General features: G+C 47.1%; 1 protein-coding gene across 8 annotated transcripts in view; it reads right to left on the reverse strand.

The window, feature by feature from the left end:
* OTOF (otoferlin) overlaps positions 1-17,549 on the reverse strand; it is a 1,702,209-nt gene that overhangs the window by 119,118 nt on the left and 1,565,542 nt on the right. For all 8 annotated transcript variants that reach the window (XM_069605607.1, XM_069605606.1, XM_069605604.1 and 5 more), the window contains one exon: positions 7,580-7,722. In XM_069605607.1, coding sequence (XP_069461708.1) covers positions 7,580-7,722 — 143 coding nt within the window. The remainder of the gene's footprint in view (positions 1-7,579; positions 7,723-17,549) is intronic.

The raw sequence follows: 17,549 nt of genomic DNA on the forward strand, positions 1-17,549 counted from the left end.
AACACTTATCACATGTTGCCCTATGCTTCCACCTACCCTCTCCCGTGCCGAAACAAGAGTTCCACTACTTTTTTGGGTACACCTCTTCCACTGCCTGATAGGCTGCTTCTAACACTCCTGTTAACAAAGGGCTGATATTCTGTGGCCAGCAGACATATTCCCACGTTGCTGCCTCTGCAGTTCTCTCAAAGGTATTGAAGAAACCTTTGGAATTGTCACTGCTGGCAAATTTATGTGGAAGAGAAATGGAAGCAAACAAACTAGGTATGTGATTTCCTTTCAGGGGTCCCCCTCTTTCCACTGTGCAAATCTCTTAAAAGGCCGGTCCCCCATCTTACTTTGGTAGATTTCATGCATGCACACTAGCGTGCGAGCTCCGCACTCCATGAGTGGAGCTGCCTATGCGTCTACGTCTGCCACATTCCTTACAGGTCTTACTGATTTAGTAAGCTTCATTCATTTATTCTTTTACGGGTGTGCAACTGATTGCAATGTGAGCATTAAATGGCCTGCAAAGCTTTCGGTTTTGCTGTAACTTTCTGCACTAGTCTGTACAGCATAGTGTGATGTAATGTGAGGCCCTGTCCTTTTCCTGTGGCATGGCTAGGGTAGCCAGGGGTCTTCTCCCTTGCCACATCACACCGCAGTTGATGGCACCTGGCCCTGTTTGGTACCCCAAATATATAAAGAGAGACAAAGCTATAGTGTAGATGCCAGAAATACAGAACAACAAGGATAGGTGTGCTCTGACAAGGGGACCAGTCACAGTTAAAAAATAAGTATAAAGTTTTAATAATAAATCACAAGGGTAAAAACAACCAATTAAATATTGTGGTCCACAGTACAAAACTTAAGATATACGATAAAATACGAGACTGAGGCTACTACTCTCAGTAAAATCTTAGACAAAGAGGCTACCCTAAAAAATTGGTGAAAAAATCAGCAAAAAGGGCCTTTAACAACAATCGTGAAGCTTTACTTGAACCTAAACCTGTCAAACCTAAAGATGATCGCATTGTTTGTGCAAACACTTTTACTGACCAGAGTTTTGAAATCGCCAACATTATCAAGAAAAATTGGAAAATCTTTAAAACCACTACCCAAGCGATGGCATTGCCTATCTTTGCGTATAAAAGGAGCACCACTATAGGCAATAGAGTTAGCAATAGCAAACTCAAATGTCTCAACATCCCTGAACCTAGATTAACTACTCTATGGGGTCTACCTGAAGCCACCGGGCATTACCCCTGTGGCTCTTGTGGTGTCTGCAAATTAACTTCCAAAACTAAAGTTATTGATGTTGGCCTTTCAAAGCTCTGGACCCAAAAGAATCTGACAAATTGTAATACTGAATTTGTGGTTTATCTGATTACTTGTATATGTGGCCTGCATTATGTGGGCAAGACCACCCGCAAAGCTAAAACCCGAATCATGGAACATTGGAGCTGCTTGAAGAATAGAACTGAAAATGCTCCCATGGTGAAACATTTCAACCTGCTCAAGCATAACCATGAGGATTTTAAATGGACTATATTAATGGCCCTGAAAGGGACTAACTATGCAACACGCGAGAAGAAACTGTTGAAGATGGAGCAGAAAATGATATACACTTTGCACAGTGATGTAATGGGTCTCAATTAATCTATTGAGTGGCACAATATCTAGCCACTCCCATGTCTCTGTCTCTCTCCTTCTCTATGACCGGTTCCACGCTGCTCACCGGTGTATCCCACTTCCCGGTTGTTTAGGTTATTTCAGTACCTCTGTGAACTTTCTATTCTGTAGTCCTCCGGCCTCTCTTTGCACTACTTTGGGCTCCTCTTTATTATGAGTGCGGACAGGGTGGCCTATCTTTTGTTGACTCTCCCCCTGTCGCCACAGTGTTGCATTGGATATCTGTGTTCCAGGCAATCACCCGTTATTCTAAGATGGCCGCCGTGTTTTACCCTTGCACTCGCCCAATGTTAACCAAACATAGTAATAGGACTTCCTACTTACCATGACTACCTGCTCTGCATCGGCTGCGATGTGTCTTCTGATTCATTCGCGGAGTTAGTCTCGATTTACACGGAGCACTCTTCCCCCCTGCAGAATTACTCAGCACTGCCTTGTGATTCACTCGCGGAGTCAGTCCCGATTTACACGGAGCACTCTTCCCCCTGCGGACTTTTTCAGCACTGGGTAAGCAGCTTTTCTAAACACACGCGATCACTGTATTTTCTGAATATTTGATCGGCCCACTCTATTTCTCCTTGTAGTGCTATACGAAAGTTACCCTTCGATTTGATCCGCCTTGCCTGCTATACCTCTAGACCTTCCGAGGCAGGGCAGACCGCAGGTATGAATGTGTTGAGTCCATCCCACGGCGACTCGTCGCTGGGTGAGGTTAGCATCTTGGTTGGGGTGATATTTAGTGACCGCTATACACACACTTTCACTCTCTCCCCCCACTGTTAGACACGGGCCTCCCACCATTCTGCTATCCCGTGCCTTCCCCTCCATCTTCCATCTGGGCTGATGTTACCCTTGAGAGGTTTCTCACTGCACGTTGTCCCTGGTGTAGTTCTTCTGGGATCACCAGCACGCTTGCTGCCTCACCCTTACAGGCTACCCCAAGTTCCACATTTAGATAGTGTCTTTTTGACTCCTACCGTGCAGAGTACTTCGTCTGCATGTCTGTCTCTCCACTTGCTGTGCTATTGGTACATCTTCTGCTTCTTTTAAGCTACCTATGGCGCTTAAATAGATATTTTTATCTTTTGTAGGATTGACCCAGTGGTCTTCTACCTCCTACTATCTTTCAGTAGAGAGCACCCACAGGCATCAATTGAGGTACTTGTCCGCTCTTTTTGTGATGCCACTGTTCATGAATTTTGAAACTTTCTGATGTAATTTGCTACTTATGAGCTGACTCTCTGCCTTTTTGTTTTTTTACTTCACAGATGCTATGAAATTTTCACTGTTAATTGTTGCCCTCCAATTGTAACTTTGTTACGTTGTCACAACTGTACCTCCTAATGAATGTTCCATACTTACCTTAAGGAACAGAAACATGTCGAGATATCACTCTGTATGATAACCAGAGTTACACATTTTGACACATTGATCCTAATTGAAGTAGGGTACTACACTATTTGTCTTATATGTACCCATTTGTGTTCATGTTGATATTTAACTAGCTATCCAGCTTGTCACGTAACCCCTGTTCTAGTTCGTCTTTTATCGTATATCTTAAGTTTTGTACTGTGGACCACAATATTTAATTGGTTGTTTTTACCCTTGTAATTTACTATTAAAACTTTATACTTATTTTTTAACTGTGACTGGTCCCCTTGTCAGAGCACACCTATCCTTGTTGTTCTGTATTTCTGGCATCTACACTATAGCTTTGTCTCTCTTTATATCTTTGTATCAATTGTATACCGGGCTTCCTCCCTACATAACCTGTTTGGTACCCCACCACACGCCTTAAGGGTCAGGCTTGGGAGTCTGTTACAGTATACAGACTCCCACGTAAAATGGAAATGCTAATGACACATTGTGTGGGAGGTTGACAGCTTTTCTGCTCTTCCCCCACAGAATCCATCCAGGATTCAATCAAGGGTTTGACAGAATCACTGTTGTTTAGCTGAATCGTCTAACATGGACTACATTAACCTACACTTAAAACAAAAGGATAGTGATGTTGGTGGTGAGTCAGAGTTTCAAAAAAACAAAAGAGCATTGGTGTTCTACAGGTAACTTTGGCCACAAATATTATGCTTGTAATTACAATGGTTTATTTATAACGCGTGTAATACCCAGAGGTTTCTAAGCACGGACCAGGGGATCAAACCTGCGTTGCTCCGCATCATCTTGCTTCCAAGAAGAGCGTGTTGCCCATGAGCTATCCTCCAGTGACTGACATTGTTACAAATGATTTGGGTCTTTCTGACCTAAACATTTGACCTAATCACATTTGATTGAATTTATTTGACCTTTTTGTTGGTCTAAAATGTGGGGGGAGACCACCTGCTCCCCCCACTTCCCCTGAACCTAATCTATACGCTTACCCAACCCCATATATATATATATATATATATTTAATAAAATTTGACCGACAAAAGGTCAAAAAAATGGTAACAAATGTTACAAATACTTCTAAAGCGCAAACCCACACCAGCTAGGGCATCATGGAGCTGCAAACAAGACTGAAGCGGAAGCTGAGAGAACGCTAGACAGCTTTAAGCTGAGAACAGAAAATGCTTCCATACATGCTAGAATGGCAAGTGATCACATACACTGCAGAGAGAGAAAGGAAGGGAATTCCACAGTTGTGCTGCGGTAACTGAGAAGGCTTATCATTCCACACAAGAGCGCTTAAAGCAGGGAACAGAGATGCTCAAAGCAGCCATCGAGCGAAGTGGATACAAAGTGAAGTACTAACAGAATCTGGTCCGAAGATACTCAGGCCCTGTTTTGTAGAAGGCCCAATGAACAATGCAAAGGGCCTTGAACTTGATACGCTTCGGTATCGGCAACCAGTGCAGGGAGTTCAAGATAATGGTGGCTGGCAGATAACAAGAGGCATCGGTGCCAGCCTAACCGCAGAGTTTTGTAGAATCTGCAAATATTGCAGAAGGTAAGCTGGTTGTGCAGGATAAAGGGCATTACAGTAATCCAAGGATCCTGCGATCAAGGAAGATACTACTAGAGGACAAAGCTGAGGTGGAGGATAGGGTAGCACTTTGCGCAGAATGTGCATTGTGAAATGTACAGATTGGCACACTGTGTTCATCTGAGCCTGCATGGTCAGGGAGGCGGAGAGCTTCACACCCAGGCCCTTGACCACTTCAAAGGGCAGTGGCAGGGGGCCACATTTGACAGGCCAAAAAGCACATGACCAGGGCGAGGAGTCCAGGGAGGGGCCAACAATAAGAACCTCTGTTTTCTTGCCGTTAAGGCGGAGCCAGCTGTTACCCATCCAGAGACGGCCCGTGGACAGGCAAGAGCGACAGCGCACGGTAGTAGCTGGGAGAGATAGATCAAGCCATACCAAGATCTGGGTGTCATCAGCGTAAGAATAACACCAAAAACCAAAAGAGTTAATAAGTTTAACGAGTGGCTGAATGTATATATTAAAGAGGAGAGGGGAAGAGAGCAGAACCCCGGGGCACACCATAAGTGGGGGGCATAGGAGAAGAGGTGAATGGGGGAGTGAAAGTGACTGTGAGCGAGACGAGAGGAAGGAGAAGAACCAGTCATGGACCGAGCCAGAGACACCAGCCGTTGACAATCTCTCCATTAAGATGGAGCTCTCCAAAGAGCAATGGAAGACCCTTTTGATCCCTAGAGAGACGATGTTGCCTGACTTGGATGAATCGACAGCTACCATTGGTCACCTAAGAAAGATTGAAATGAGTAATAGGGCCATACAATTTACAAGTTAGGCCAGTTCCCCTAAACTACTGATGCCTTGCTCAACTGCTCATCAAGTATTAAGCATGCAGAACTCAACAATTCAATTAACTGGTTCAAGCTGTATAGAATCATGTCAACAACATTTGTAAGTGCGTTTGCAATGGCTGAAACAAATGGCATCACAGTAAAGCGTACAGCCATGTGGTCACATCAGGGGATCCAAATAAGAATGTTACAAAAATGCAAACAACCTGAACAACACAGACAGGGACATTAGTGATACGCAGGACCAGCATTTCATGTACTGCAATAGACATCTAAGACATCCATAATACAAAGAACCATCTAGGCAGAAAATACAGCTTGAGAAATACTAATTTGTCAGACAGCCTCTCCACCCCCGATGCAGAAGCCTGTGTCCATACCCAGGATAGGGTCCTTTAGATCACCCACAGTCCCAGGGTAGATTTAAGAGCTGTTTTTGTCTTTGTCTTTTTTGTTTCTTAGCTTTTGTCTTTGGCCATTGCCTTGGCCTTTGTCTGTCTCCATGCCTAATCATCCTGACTCTGAGTATTACCAAGGGATGACGCTGCCTCGGGCCTCTGACTGGGACAAGTCTTGTAAATTCACTACTCCTTCCCTTGAGTTTTTTCTGGCTAGGATTTCCCCTTTTCCTGGACCTTTGGGTAGGATTTTTCTGATCATCCGGATACTCATCAGTAGGATGTATTCCTCCTACCTGCATTATCTGAGCAGCCATACATTTCGTTAGTTGGGCTGGATGCTTTGAAGCTGCTACCAATAATGGGATAGCGCCGCCATCAGGCTCTCACAAACCTTTCCTTTCAGGGCCTTGCTACTGCTGGAATCTGGACCCAAGTTTCTAGTCTTGCCTTCCATTTCAACCTGACCTGTTCAGTAGTTTTACTCAATTGTGTCAGTAACCTCCTCTTCTTTAACTTTCATACAAACTACTATTTGGCCTAGGCAGTGCAGCTTCTCACATTCTGGAATGCCCCTCTAACACCCTGAGAGTCAGGTGTCTTTAAGCCTTCAACAAGAACGTTTAATTGCCTTTTCGAACTGGGTCACTCAATGGGTATTACAAAAGAAACTACTGCATTACCAGGCCATCACACATAGTAGTAGAAATGGGACTACTATAGTGAACAGGCTCTAACACTGTGAAGAATGCACACCCTGTGGATTCTTTCTAGTGATATCGTAGATATGTGAAATGTGTCTTATTGCACTCCATGTTGCATGGTGCATGCAGAACCTGTGCCACACATTGATGTTGAGCCTTGGGCTGTTAATGTAAACCATCCATGTCTGGATACAGGGATTTATCCAAATACATTTTCCTAGGAAATGTGAGCGAACCATGACTTGCATTTGTGAATTTAACTCAAAATTGTCTATGGGAATATGCTTCCTCGTTAACTAAGCATATGTTGAACTCCTCTACACAGAACCTTGAAGGTGTAATTTGTCGTCAGCCTGCTTAGGTCATAAAGCGCAACCACTTTTCAAACCTCTAAAATATTAGCATAAACAGTGCATTGTGCTTTTTATGAAATATCATAAAAGACCTGTTTCCGCACTTCTGAACACACTGAGGTGGTATAATTTTCTTTTAAAGGTTTGTCATTCCTCCTCTAAGTGTTCACAGAATGCATTCATGTCTGTGTGAACTGGCACTGAAGGAATTGTATGTTGAAAGGATCAGCTGTTGCTGGTGTGACTTGAAAGCCAGCCTAGTATACTGCAAGCTGACCATACAATGGCCAGTTATTTTAGTTTGGCCGTCAGGTAGGCCGACGTACTGGTAGTGGTTGTCTCAAAGGTGAGGCATATGCTTTTGAACCAAATCCTAGAAGGGATGGAGAGTCAGTCTAATTCAGGGGGAGGGTGATGTTGTCAAGTTTTCTACCGGCGGTGATGAGGCGAGCTTCGGCATGGTGGGCCGCTTAGGGATAGGCAATATGCTACTAGCTCTGATACGGGGCCAACTGAGTGATATTTGCGTCGCCTACCATGCCCTTTCCATGGAATTATCACAAGTTAGAAGATAGGGAGGATCTATGAATGTAAGCAGTCGGCTCATGTCACGATTATTGAAAGACAGTAAGTGCAGGCAAGGAAAGTTTACCCCGACTCACATATTTGAGGACATTACCTGTTCAATGCCTGGCTTGTCAGGATTTAACAGGGGTCGCGTTTCCACGTGCTCAGGGATGAGCTTACAGCCCACACGCGGAATTTCTTCCCAATGGTGGAGCACTGTCAGGGCCAAGTGTTCATCGGTCTGCTTCTTTTGACCTGTAAAGACAAGGAAAGAACAGAGAAACCAGCCAATGTATTCATTTATTTATTGTTGTATCAAACGTCGCCAGCTGTTAACAGTTTGTACTGCCCCAGGGGGAAGTTGGGTAGAGGGGAAAACATAGGGATGTTTGATGCCTCAAAGTCTTGGAGCAAACATACAGATTTAAATGCCCAGGAGGTGGATCTGGGGCAATGAAACAATGCATATAAACAAGTACAATTAAGTGTTGTTAGTATGAAGATCAACAGGACGCATGTACCACACAATGCCCTGACAGTACCAGGTGGAACAGATCATTAGAGACTTCAAGCGGCCACATTCTTCAAGCGGCAAATCCTACAAAATAACGCCCTTAGAGCCGCCTTAGGCATAAACAAAAGGGAACATATCTCCTCCACTAGACAACAATACAAATGGCTCTCGACCGACAATATAATTCACCTAAAAATGCTCTCCTTGACGCACAAAGCCCTCAACAACGCTGCCCCCATTTACCTGATGGACAAAATAAGAAGATAAATCTCTAGCAGACCTACAAGAACTCCCAACTCCAACTGCCTGGAAATTCCAAGATTTAAACTTGCCAAAATTAGCGGCACAAGCTTCCCTGTGCTAGCCGCTAAATGGTGGAATGCCCTGCCACACAACCTTAGATCAGACCAACCTTTCCCTCACTTTAGAACGAATCTTATCAAACACCTCAATCACAACAACATGTAAGGTTTGAAATACTTTAATTTGTGTTATGTTACTTATCTGAATGTATATATGTACCATCAAAGATTTATCACTATTGTAAATGTTTAATTATGTAACATTGTAATTTGCTGTAACACTGTAATTTCTATGCAACATTGTAAGCTTCGTATATTCTGTTCACTGCGCCCGGTTACCCTTGGGTCTGGCGCGCAATACAAATAAATAAACAAACAAACAAACAAACACATTGCCATGCACCGGCTAAAGCATCATGAGTAAAGGAAGAGCTTCAAAAGGAATATCTTCACCAATTTAATTATCCAGCCTACACAGAGAGATGGGGAGGTTCTAGCATAGAGAGGCTCCCTCTGTATTCAGCAGGCAGCCTCAGGTGTCTGCATTCCTGCACAGCACAGTGTGAGTGGAGAGGATCTAGCAGACCGTAAGCCCTTAAAGGGATGTTCTTCATGGTTTTCTGTAACCCGGTCCAGCTCCCTAGTAGGCTCAATGGATACTGCACAGAGTTTTACAGGAAATCTGCTCTTTCACTGGGCGCCAGAGCAGAGAGGATGGCAAGATATGACCTCTGTGTTTCAGGCCCAGGATCGGCAGAGCAGCTTATTTTGGATTAATTGCCACTAGTGCACAAGGCCTTTAGGGAGAACCATGTACAAACTTGCAGAAATCAAAACGATGGTGAGAAGCCTAGAGAGGACCCTGTGAAGACTGTAAGTGGCCTCCTGTTCATCTATGCCTTTGGTGCCTTAGTTTAAGGCCAGCTCTAGTGTGACACTAACTACATAATCACCCATCAGGCTCCAGCAGAGAATTGAGACCCGGGAGGAAGGCTCCCCACCCAATGCTAGCTGCAAAAGAACATAGCCAAGGAGATTACCTGAGAGAACAACACCTTGCTGCGGACTGAAAGCACAAGATAGTGGAGACATTTCTTTTGGGAAAGCCACCCCTATGTTTGATACTTGTTTTTTTTTTTAACAGCTATCTAAGGTGATATTTAGATGCTACTTCTTCTTAACTCCCTATAGAAATAGATGGGGATGGAGCTCAAATTGGCTACAGTTGAGGAACCAGAGAGCAAATACCCATCAAATGCTGAGCAGGATTATGACCATAGAGATGAAAAACATTCTACCAACATGGACCCATTGCCGGCGGAGCGGAGATAGCAGCTGACCGTGACCTGCCTGCCTTCCATATTGCTGCAGGAGGAATCGCTGACCCGGTGTCCCAAAAGTAACGTGATTGTTTCTGTGTTGTTTTCTGCCTTTCGCGCTCTGAGGACATTGTCCTCCCTTCCCCCACCCTCTCAGCCACTTCCTTGTTCTCTCTCCCTCCTCCCAGCCAGCTCCTTCCCCGTCCTGATTTACTGCCTGGCGCTCTTAGCTGACCATCCCTGGGCAGCCCTCGCCCGGCAGCCCCCCTCGGCTAAGGGCGGCTCCCAGATTGGCGCCTCCTGGTTGTGTCTGCAGGTGTTCGCTTTGGACGCCTGTTGCCAGTTATCACCCTGCTCAATGATCCAGGCCTCCTTGCCTACCTCCTCCACCTAGGTGTGTTTTCTCCTGTTATAATATGCACTGTCTCAGTATTTAAAATTGCATTGTGAAAACTTGACCTTTCTCCCTCTATTCAGGATTCTCAAATCTAGGTGTGTTTTCTCATGTTATAATATGCACTGTCTCAGTATTTAAAATTGCATTGTGAAACCTAGGCCTTTCTGCCTCTATTCAGGCTTCTCGAATCTAGGTGTGTTTTCTCCTGTTATAATATGCACTGTCTCAGTATTTAAAATTGCATTGTGAAAACTTGACCTTTCTGCCTCTATTCAGGATTCTCAAATCTAGGTGTGTTTTCTCCTGCTATAATATGCACTGTCTCAGTATTTTAAATTGCATTGTGAAACCTTGACCTTTCTCCCTCTATTCAGGATTCTCGAATCTAGGTGTGTTTTCTCCTGTTATAATATGCACTGTCTCAGTATTTATAATTGCATTGTGAAACCTAGGCCTTTCTCCCTCTTCCCAGGACTCTCGATTTTTGTTGCGTCTTCTCTCCTGTCTTAAAATGTGCAATATGTTAGCTCTGTAATCCTGAGTGTCGTCATCTTGTCCTATTGCGCAACTTGCCTGCCTCTTGCTTTCTTGTCTGCCTACTCTAGTGTCTTTTTCTAGTACCTCCCCCTCTCCCTTCCACCTCTCTCCTCTCCCACCTACTCTATGGTGCTCTCTGTCTCTCCTATCTTCTCTAACTGCTTCTCTATTGACTATCCTGCTCTCCTCACTAAATATGGTAGGAAGAAGTTTAAAAAGGACATCCTGGTCTCCAACCCAGGCCTCCCTATCTCTGATACCTACACCAGTGCCTCCTCTAAGGAAACTCTCACCAACATACTCTGACGTTCCTTCGGCAGACCTATGGACCCTTCATATGGTCTCTGTGTTCTCTCCTTTCTCCTCTTCTCCCATTAATGGTGGCACCTGTTGGGACGTCCTCCTGGCATTCTTCCATTCCTCTAAGGTCATCAATAATGTTTACTCGAATGGGACCGTCTTGGTCCAAGGCCCTCAGGCCAACCTTCACCTCTTTGATAGACGCTTCCCGCACCTCATCAATTTCCTCTCTTCTCCTGCTGTCCCCTCTCCCCTTTCTGTGGCTTCCTCGCCTCCCCCTTCTGCCTCCTCCTTGGCTGCCTTGCCTTCTCCTTCCCTCTCTGCCCCCTCTCGGGCTCCTTCTACACCTCCGAAGAGCATACCTCTGATCTGTACCCCTCCCCTGAAGTTCTTCAAGGATGGCGACCTTCTCCATGTTGCCACTCTAAACTCTCGATCTGTTGTCAAACACTCCTCTGATATCTACCACCTTCTGGAAGAACTTGACCTCGATGTCCTTGGTCTCACCGAGACATGGTTCACAGCCAGCTCTGTCACTAGCTTTGACACGCTCCTACCTGACGGCTACAAGATCCTCTCGACGCCCAGGTCCAACCGCTCTGGAGGGGGCGTTGCCCTGATTTTCCCCGAGTGGATTCCTGCCTCTGTCACTCCTACGCAGTCCTCCTCTTTTGAATGCCTCGTCTGCAGGCTCTCTCTCTCGCCTAGCTATTCGCTTACTGTGGCGACTATCTATCGCCCACCTGGTCGCCCTCCTGCTTCCTCTCTGAGTGGGCGGACCTCTCCTCCTCACTCCTGGCCTCAACCACTCAACTTCTCCTTATCTGAGACTTCAACATCCACCTGGATGCCTCCTCTCCTCCCTCTGGACTCTTTTGTGACCTCTGCGACTGCTCTCTTTCACTATTCTCCCCTCTGGCCCATCTCACTCTACATGGCACACTCTGGATGTTCTGATCTCCTCAGACCTTCCTCTCTCTGTCCCTCTCTCCACTCCTCTCTCATGGAGTGATCACTTTCTCCTCTCCTCCCACCTCACCCTCCCTACCCCCCCAAGCCAAGCCAGTTCCATCACTGCCACCCACGTTCTCGGTCATCCGACCCATGAAGCGCGTGTCAGTTGAGGCTTTCGCCACCACCTTCTCACCCCTCCTCCCCCTTTGGCTGACTCTCACCCTGACAAGCCCTCTCCACGCTCCACTCTGCTATATCTGATACTCTTGATATTCTTTCCCCTGTCATGAGAATCCGTTTGACGCCCAAAGCCAAGTGCAACTCCTAGTACGACTCAGACCTTGTCACCCTAAAACGCAAGTGCAGGGTGGCCAAGAGGAAATGGCGTGCTTCACGTACATCCTCTGACAAACTGGCCTTTCGCCTGCTCCAAAAGGCAATATCTGCTCTCTGTCCTAACCAAGAAGAGAGCTCATATCCAAGCCCACGTCTCTGCGGCATCTAACAACTCGACTGAACTCTTTAAAATCTGCAAGGAACTGGCCAATCCTGCTGCAGTCTCTACCTCACCTGTCCTTTCCCAGGCCCTCTGCACGGCACTGGCTTCTCACTACATCTCTAAAACACAGGACATCCTGTCATCACTCTCCTTCTATCCCCTCCCTCCCTCTACTCCCTGCTCTTCCTCTGGCCCCTCTGCAGCCACCTCTCCTCCCTCCTTCTCTGCCTTTCCCCTGTTCTCTATAGACAAGGTTTCTAGATAAGTCCGATCTATGAAAGTCCTGTTGAAACAGGTTCACTCCTGCTCCTCCAAAACTATCAAGGACCACATCGACTCCCTGGCTCCTGCAATCACTCCTTCACCACTGGAGTCTTCCCATCCACCCTGAAGCACTCCCTTGTGCACGCTCTTTTTAAGAAACCCTCTGCCAAACCCTCCTGCCCAGCTAACTATCGCCCAATCTCCATCACTCCCTTCCTGCGCAAGCTCCTGGAGAAACTGGCCATCTCCCAGCTCAATCTGCACTCTGAATCTGTTGGTTGTCTTCATGACCATCAGTCTGGCATCAGATCTGCCAGAAGCACAGAAACTGCTCTCCTGAACTTCTGTGAAGACCTGCTCTCCAACCTTGATGCTAACACCCCTTGCATTCTCATCCTGCTTGATCTCTCTTCTGCCTTCAACACTGTCAACCATGCCATCCTGCTCAACTGTCTCTGTGATAACCTAGCTATCACTGGTCAGGCTCTGGCGTGGCTGACTTCTTTCCTCTCTCACCGACCCTGCCGGGTCCAACTTGGGTCCTTCCTCGCCGCTATCTTTTTCTCTACCTGTGGTATTCCCCAGGGGTCTAACCTCTCTCCATTGCTGTTCAACCAATACCTGGCACTCCTTGCCCACCGCATCGCCACTCTCTGCCCCAACTTTCAGTGCTATGCGGCTGACACCCAGCTAATTTTCAGGTTACCCTCGGCCTCCTCCTCTCCTTCCCTCATCTCTGACTGTCTGTCTAATATCCAGGATTGGTGTGCCACCAATTACCTCTGCCTTAATGCCAGTAAGACTGAGATTCTCCTCATCGGCACACCCGCTCCCTCCTCCTTTCCTGTAGCTCTCTGCCTGGCCTCTCTTGGCCCTTTTCCTACTCCCACCTGCAAGGCTAAAAACCTCGGGGTCATCTTCGACTCCACACTCTTCTTCTCTCCTCACATCTCTGACATCACGAAGACGTCACACTACCAGCTGCACCTCCTCAGAGGTATTCTTCCTTTCCTCTCCTTTCCCCAGAAGCTTGCTGTCTCCAGAGCTTTGGTTCTCTCTAGGCTGGACTATTGTAACAGCCTCTTTCTAAATCTGCCTGCTTGTACTCTCCCCCCTCTGCACCTTATCCAGAACAGGACTGTGAGACTTGTCCATGGCCTCAAGCCCAGGGATCGTATCTCTGCAGGCCTCAAATCTCTGCACTGGCTCCCTGTGGTTGTGAGGATTACGTTAAAAACCCTCTACATCCTCCACAAGGCCTTCTGAGGCATGGGGCCTCAATACCTTCAACTCTCTCTCCCTAAATATCATCCTTCTCAAGCTCTCCGCTCATCCGCCTCCAACTCCCTCAGTGTCAGTCGCTTCTCCAAGCAACGAGTTGGTGATAGATCTCGCTCTTCATCTGGTGCCTCCCTCTGGACTAGCCTCCTTGCCTCCCTTAAACTTGAGGAGAACCATCTCCTGTTCTGGAATCACCTCAAAACCTTTCTCTTTGCTTCTGCTTTTTCTCCCCTTCTCTTCTGCTGACTTCCCGGCTGTAACCGGAACTGCTCTGGCTACCTGGACACCCGCTGATCTTGGGCCCAGGTCCCTCCCTCGCCACTGTCACACACCTGCACTGCCCACCTGGCAACCCCCGTACTTGGGGACTGTTTCTGTATCCCTACAGCCCCCCTATCAGCCCTTGACACCGGATGTTTGCACTTACCCATGCACTTGCCACTTGCTGGCCATTACTTACTTATTGTTTTTTCTATTCCCATGTACTGCACTGTCCCTGCCCCCTTCCCACGCACGTGCGCCATCTGAATGGCACCTGGCCTAGTCAGATCGTTGTCTGTCCACCCTTTGCACTCCTTCCTTGCCTCGTCGCTCCTAGAAACACTTGTGTATAGGCGCGTTATAAATGCCATATCATATTAAATCTTATCATATCATAACCAACGACCTACATTTAAACAATCATTGAAATATGTGCAGTAAACAATCCTTAGAGGTATTCTTCCTTTCCTCTCCTTTCCCCAGAAGCTTGCTGTCTCCAGAGCTTTGGTTCTCTCTAGGCTGGACTATTGTAACAGCCTCTTTCTAAATCTGCCTGCTTGTACTCTCCCCCCTCTGCACCTTATCCAGAACAGGACTGCGAGACTTGTCCTTGGCCTCAAGCCCAGGGATCGTATCTCTGCAGGACTGAAATCTCTGCACTGGCTCCCTGTGGTTGCGAGGATTACGTTAAAAACCCTCTACATCCTCCACAAGGCCTTCTGGGGCATGGGGCCTCAATACCTTCAACTCTCTCTCCCTAAATATCATCCTTCTCGAGCTCTCCGCTCATCCGCCTCCAACTCCCTCAGTGTCAGTCGCTTCTCCAAGCAACGAGTTGGTGGTAGATCTCGCTCTTCATCTGGTGCCTCCCTCTGGACTAGCCTCCTTGCCTCCCTTAAACTTGAGGAGAACCATCTCCGGTTCTGGAAGCACCTCAAAACCTTTCTCTTTGCTTCTGCTTTTTCTCCCCTTCTCCTCTGCTGACTTCCCGGCTGTAACCGGAACTGCTCTGGCTACCTGGACACCCGCTGATCTTGGGCCCAGGTCCCTCCCTCGCCACTGTCACACACCTGCACTGCCCACCTGGCAACCCCCGTACTTGGGGACTGTTTCTGTATCCCTACAGCCCCCCTACCAGCCCTTGACACCGGATGTCTGCACTTGCCCATGCACTTGCCACTTGCTGGCCATTACTTACTTACTGTTTTTTCTATTCCCATGTCCTGCACTGTCCCTGCCCCCTTCCCACGCACGTGCGCGATCTGAATGGCACCTGGCCTAGTCGGATCATAGTCTGTCCACCCTTTGTACTCCTTCCTTGCCTCGTCGCTCCTAGAAACACTTGTGTATAGGCGCGTTATAAATGCCATATCATATTAAATCATATCATATCATAACCAACCACCTACATTTAAACAATCATTGAAATATGTGCAGTAAACAATCCTCAGTGAAAAGTGAGCAGTAAAAATACTTGATACCTTTTCCTGCTCAGGTACGATATCCTCACCCAAATGAATTAAAGTGAATGGCAGGAAAAGAGCCCAACCCTTACTGCATCCACAGGCAGGGCTTTTTCTAGGTCATTCTGCACCCTCCTCATACCTTGCCTTCGCTCTCTGGCGCCATGATCCCCCCTCGTTGATGCAACCCACCCAGCTGTGCCATCAAACTTTTTTCTGCTCTCAACTGCTTCTGCCTTTGCCGTTCGTACTCTGAAACTGCAGCCTTTATTTGCCTAACTTTGTCCCGCTTAAACTGCACCCTGACTTATAAACAGTGCATGACTTCTCACTGCAGCCAGTGCAATTTGTTCATCTGCTGCCTGTGATCACCAGTTACATACCCATTTTAAATGCTGCATTCTATATGCGCATGTGTTTTTTCATGTGCCTTGTAACCTGCGCAGTATATGTTGGTACTGCATTTTAGGGCTCTGCTCTTAAATTTGCATCTATGTGTGCCTTGTAACCAGCACAGTATATATTGAAACTGCATTTTAAGGCTCTGTTCTCTGAGTTGTTTAATAACCTTTAAAACCCAGGCTGTGCATTGGGCTCTTGTTCTTTTATATTGCTGGTCTCCTCTGCTGCTGTTGGCTAGTAGGCCGCCTGGTGAGTTCTGCCGTGCATTGGTTTTGGCAGCTGACCGAGAGTTAAGAGTTTGATTGGCAGCCATAACCATTTTGGAGAGTTTTGTCGGTAGCGGCTGGTTTCTCAGTGTTACTTCTGTTCCTGCAGCAGTGCGGCTTGACAACTGTGTGTTTCCTAGGTCCCTTCCTCTAACTGAATTTTTCGCCGGAGGTTTGGAGCTGGAGCCGGAGAATGTTCAACAGCGAGGAGCGAGCGAGGAGCGAGGAGCCAACCCATTGGGGGACAGTGGCAGCGTGAGATTGTGGCTGTAGCTATGGCTGCTAACTGCTAACATTTGTTTAATACCGAACACCGAACGCTGAGCCGAACAGAGCTGGGTGGGGGTCTGTCTGTGCTTCCAGTCACATCTCCTCTGTGTCAGAAGGCTGCAGCATCGGCAGCGGTAGCATCTCTTCAGCGCTTTGGTGGGTTTAAAAAGTGAGTTGCAACAGTGAGCTGGGGAGAGTGGGGAGTGTCCTCCCTCTCAGCAGTGTACACTCTATAAGGTTGCTCACGCTTATTAACCACCCTCATATAGATTGAGATTACACTATATGCCTGTTGCACTGCCCGCCTGCCTGCCTAACGTCAAAGCACTGTGAAGACGGTCCCGCGTGTAGTGACAAAGTGGTACCTGTGGTGACTGTGGGCTATGTGTAGCCTTTGAACCACAGGTTTTAAACACAGTGGGTGTAAGTGTGGCAGTATCACCTTTCTGCAAAGTGGTGGTCAAGTGGAGTTGCCAGGAGGCGATTCTAAGTGGTTTTGAGCTGAATTGGAAGGAGGCAGTTTGCTGCGAGATACGCGTTGCTGCACAGCAGGGTAACGTGTACTCCTTTAAGATCTAAGGGAGGTATTGGTGTTGGTGACGGAGTCCCCCCGTTCCCTGTGCTGGTGACGGCATTCCCCCCCTCCTTGTAAGATCTCTACTCCACTACATTACTCTAAGTGCCCAGGCGCTAGTTGGAAATGTCATCAGAACTCGACAGCAGATAAGGACAGGGATGTGGGGGGGGTCATGTGATACTTCTGAACACGGAGTTCAGATACCCCAAAGAGAGGAAGAAGTGGATGGGAAGCGGATGAGTTGAATGACTCGGCTGTTTCGGTGGAGGTGGATTTGATGGCAACTGTCCATATGAAGGAGAAAATGGGAAAGAGGAGGAGGGATGGCTGTTGAGACCTTATTTCTAGGTCCCAGAGACTTTTTCAATGGATCTGAATCGGATCTCCAGACCCCACAAATAAATTCTCAGTTGACTATTCCAATCTATAGATATGAGAATGAACGTGAACTTGGAAATGTGGCCAAACAACTTGTA

The sequence above is a fragment of the Ambystoma mexicanum genome, chromosome 4p, assembly GCF_040938575.1.
Source record: "Ambystoma mexicanum isolate Mex_15411 chromosome 4p, UKY_AmexF1_1, whole genome shotgun sequence".
Taxonomy (NCBI): Eukaryota; Metazoa; Chordata; class Amphibia; order Caudata; family Ambystomatidae; genus Ambystoma; species Ambystoma mexicanum.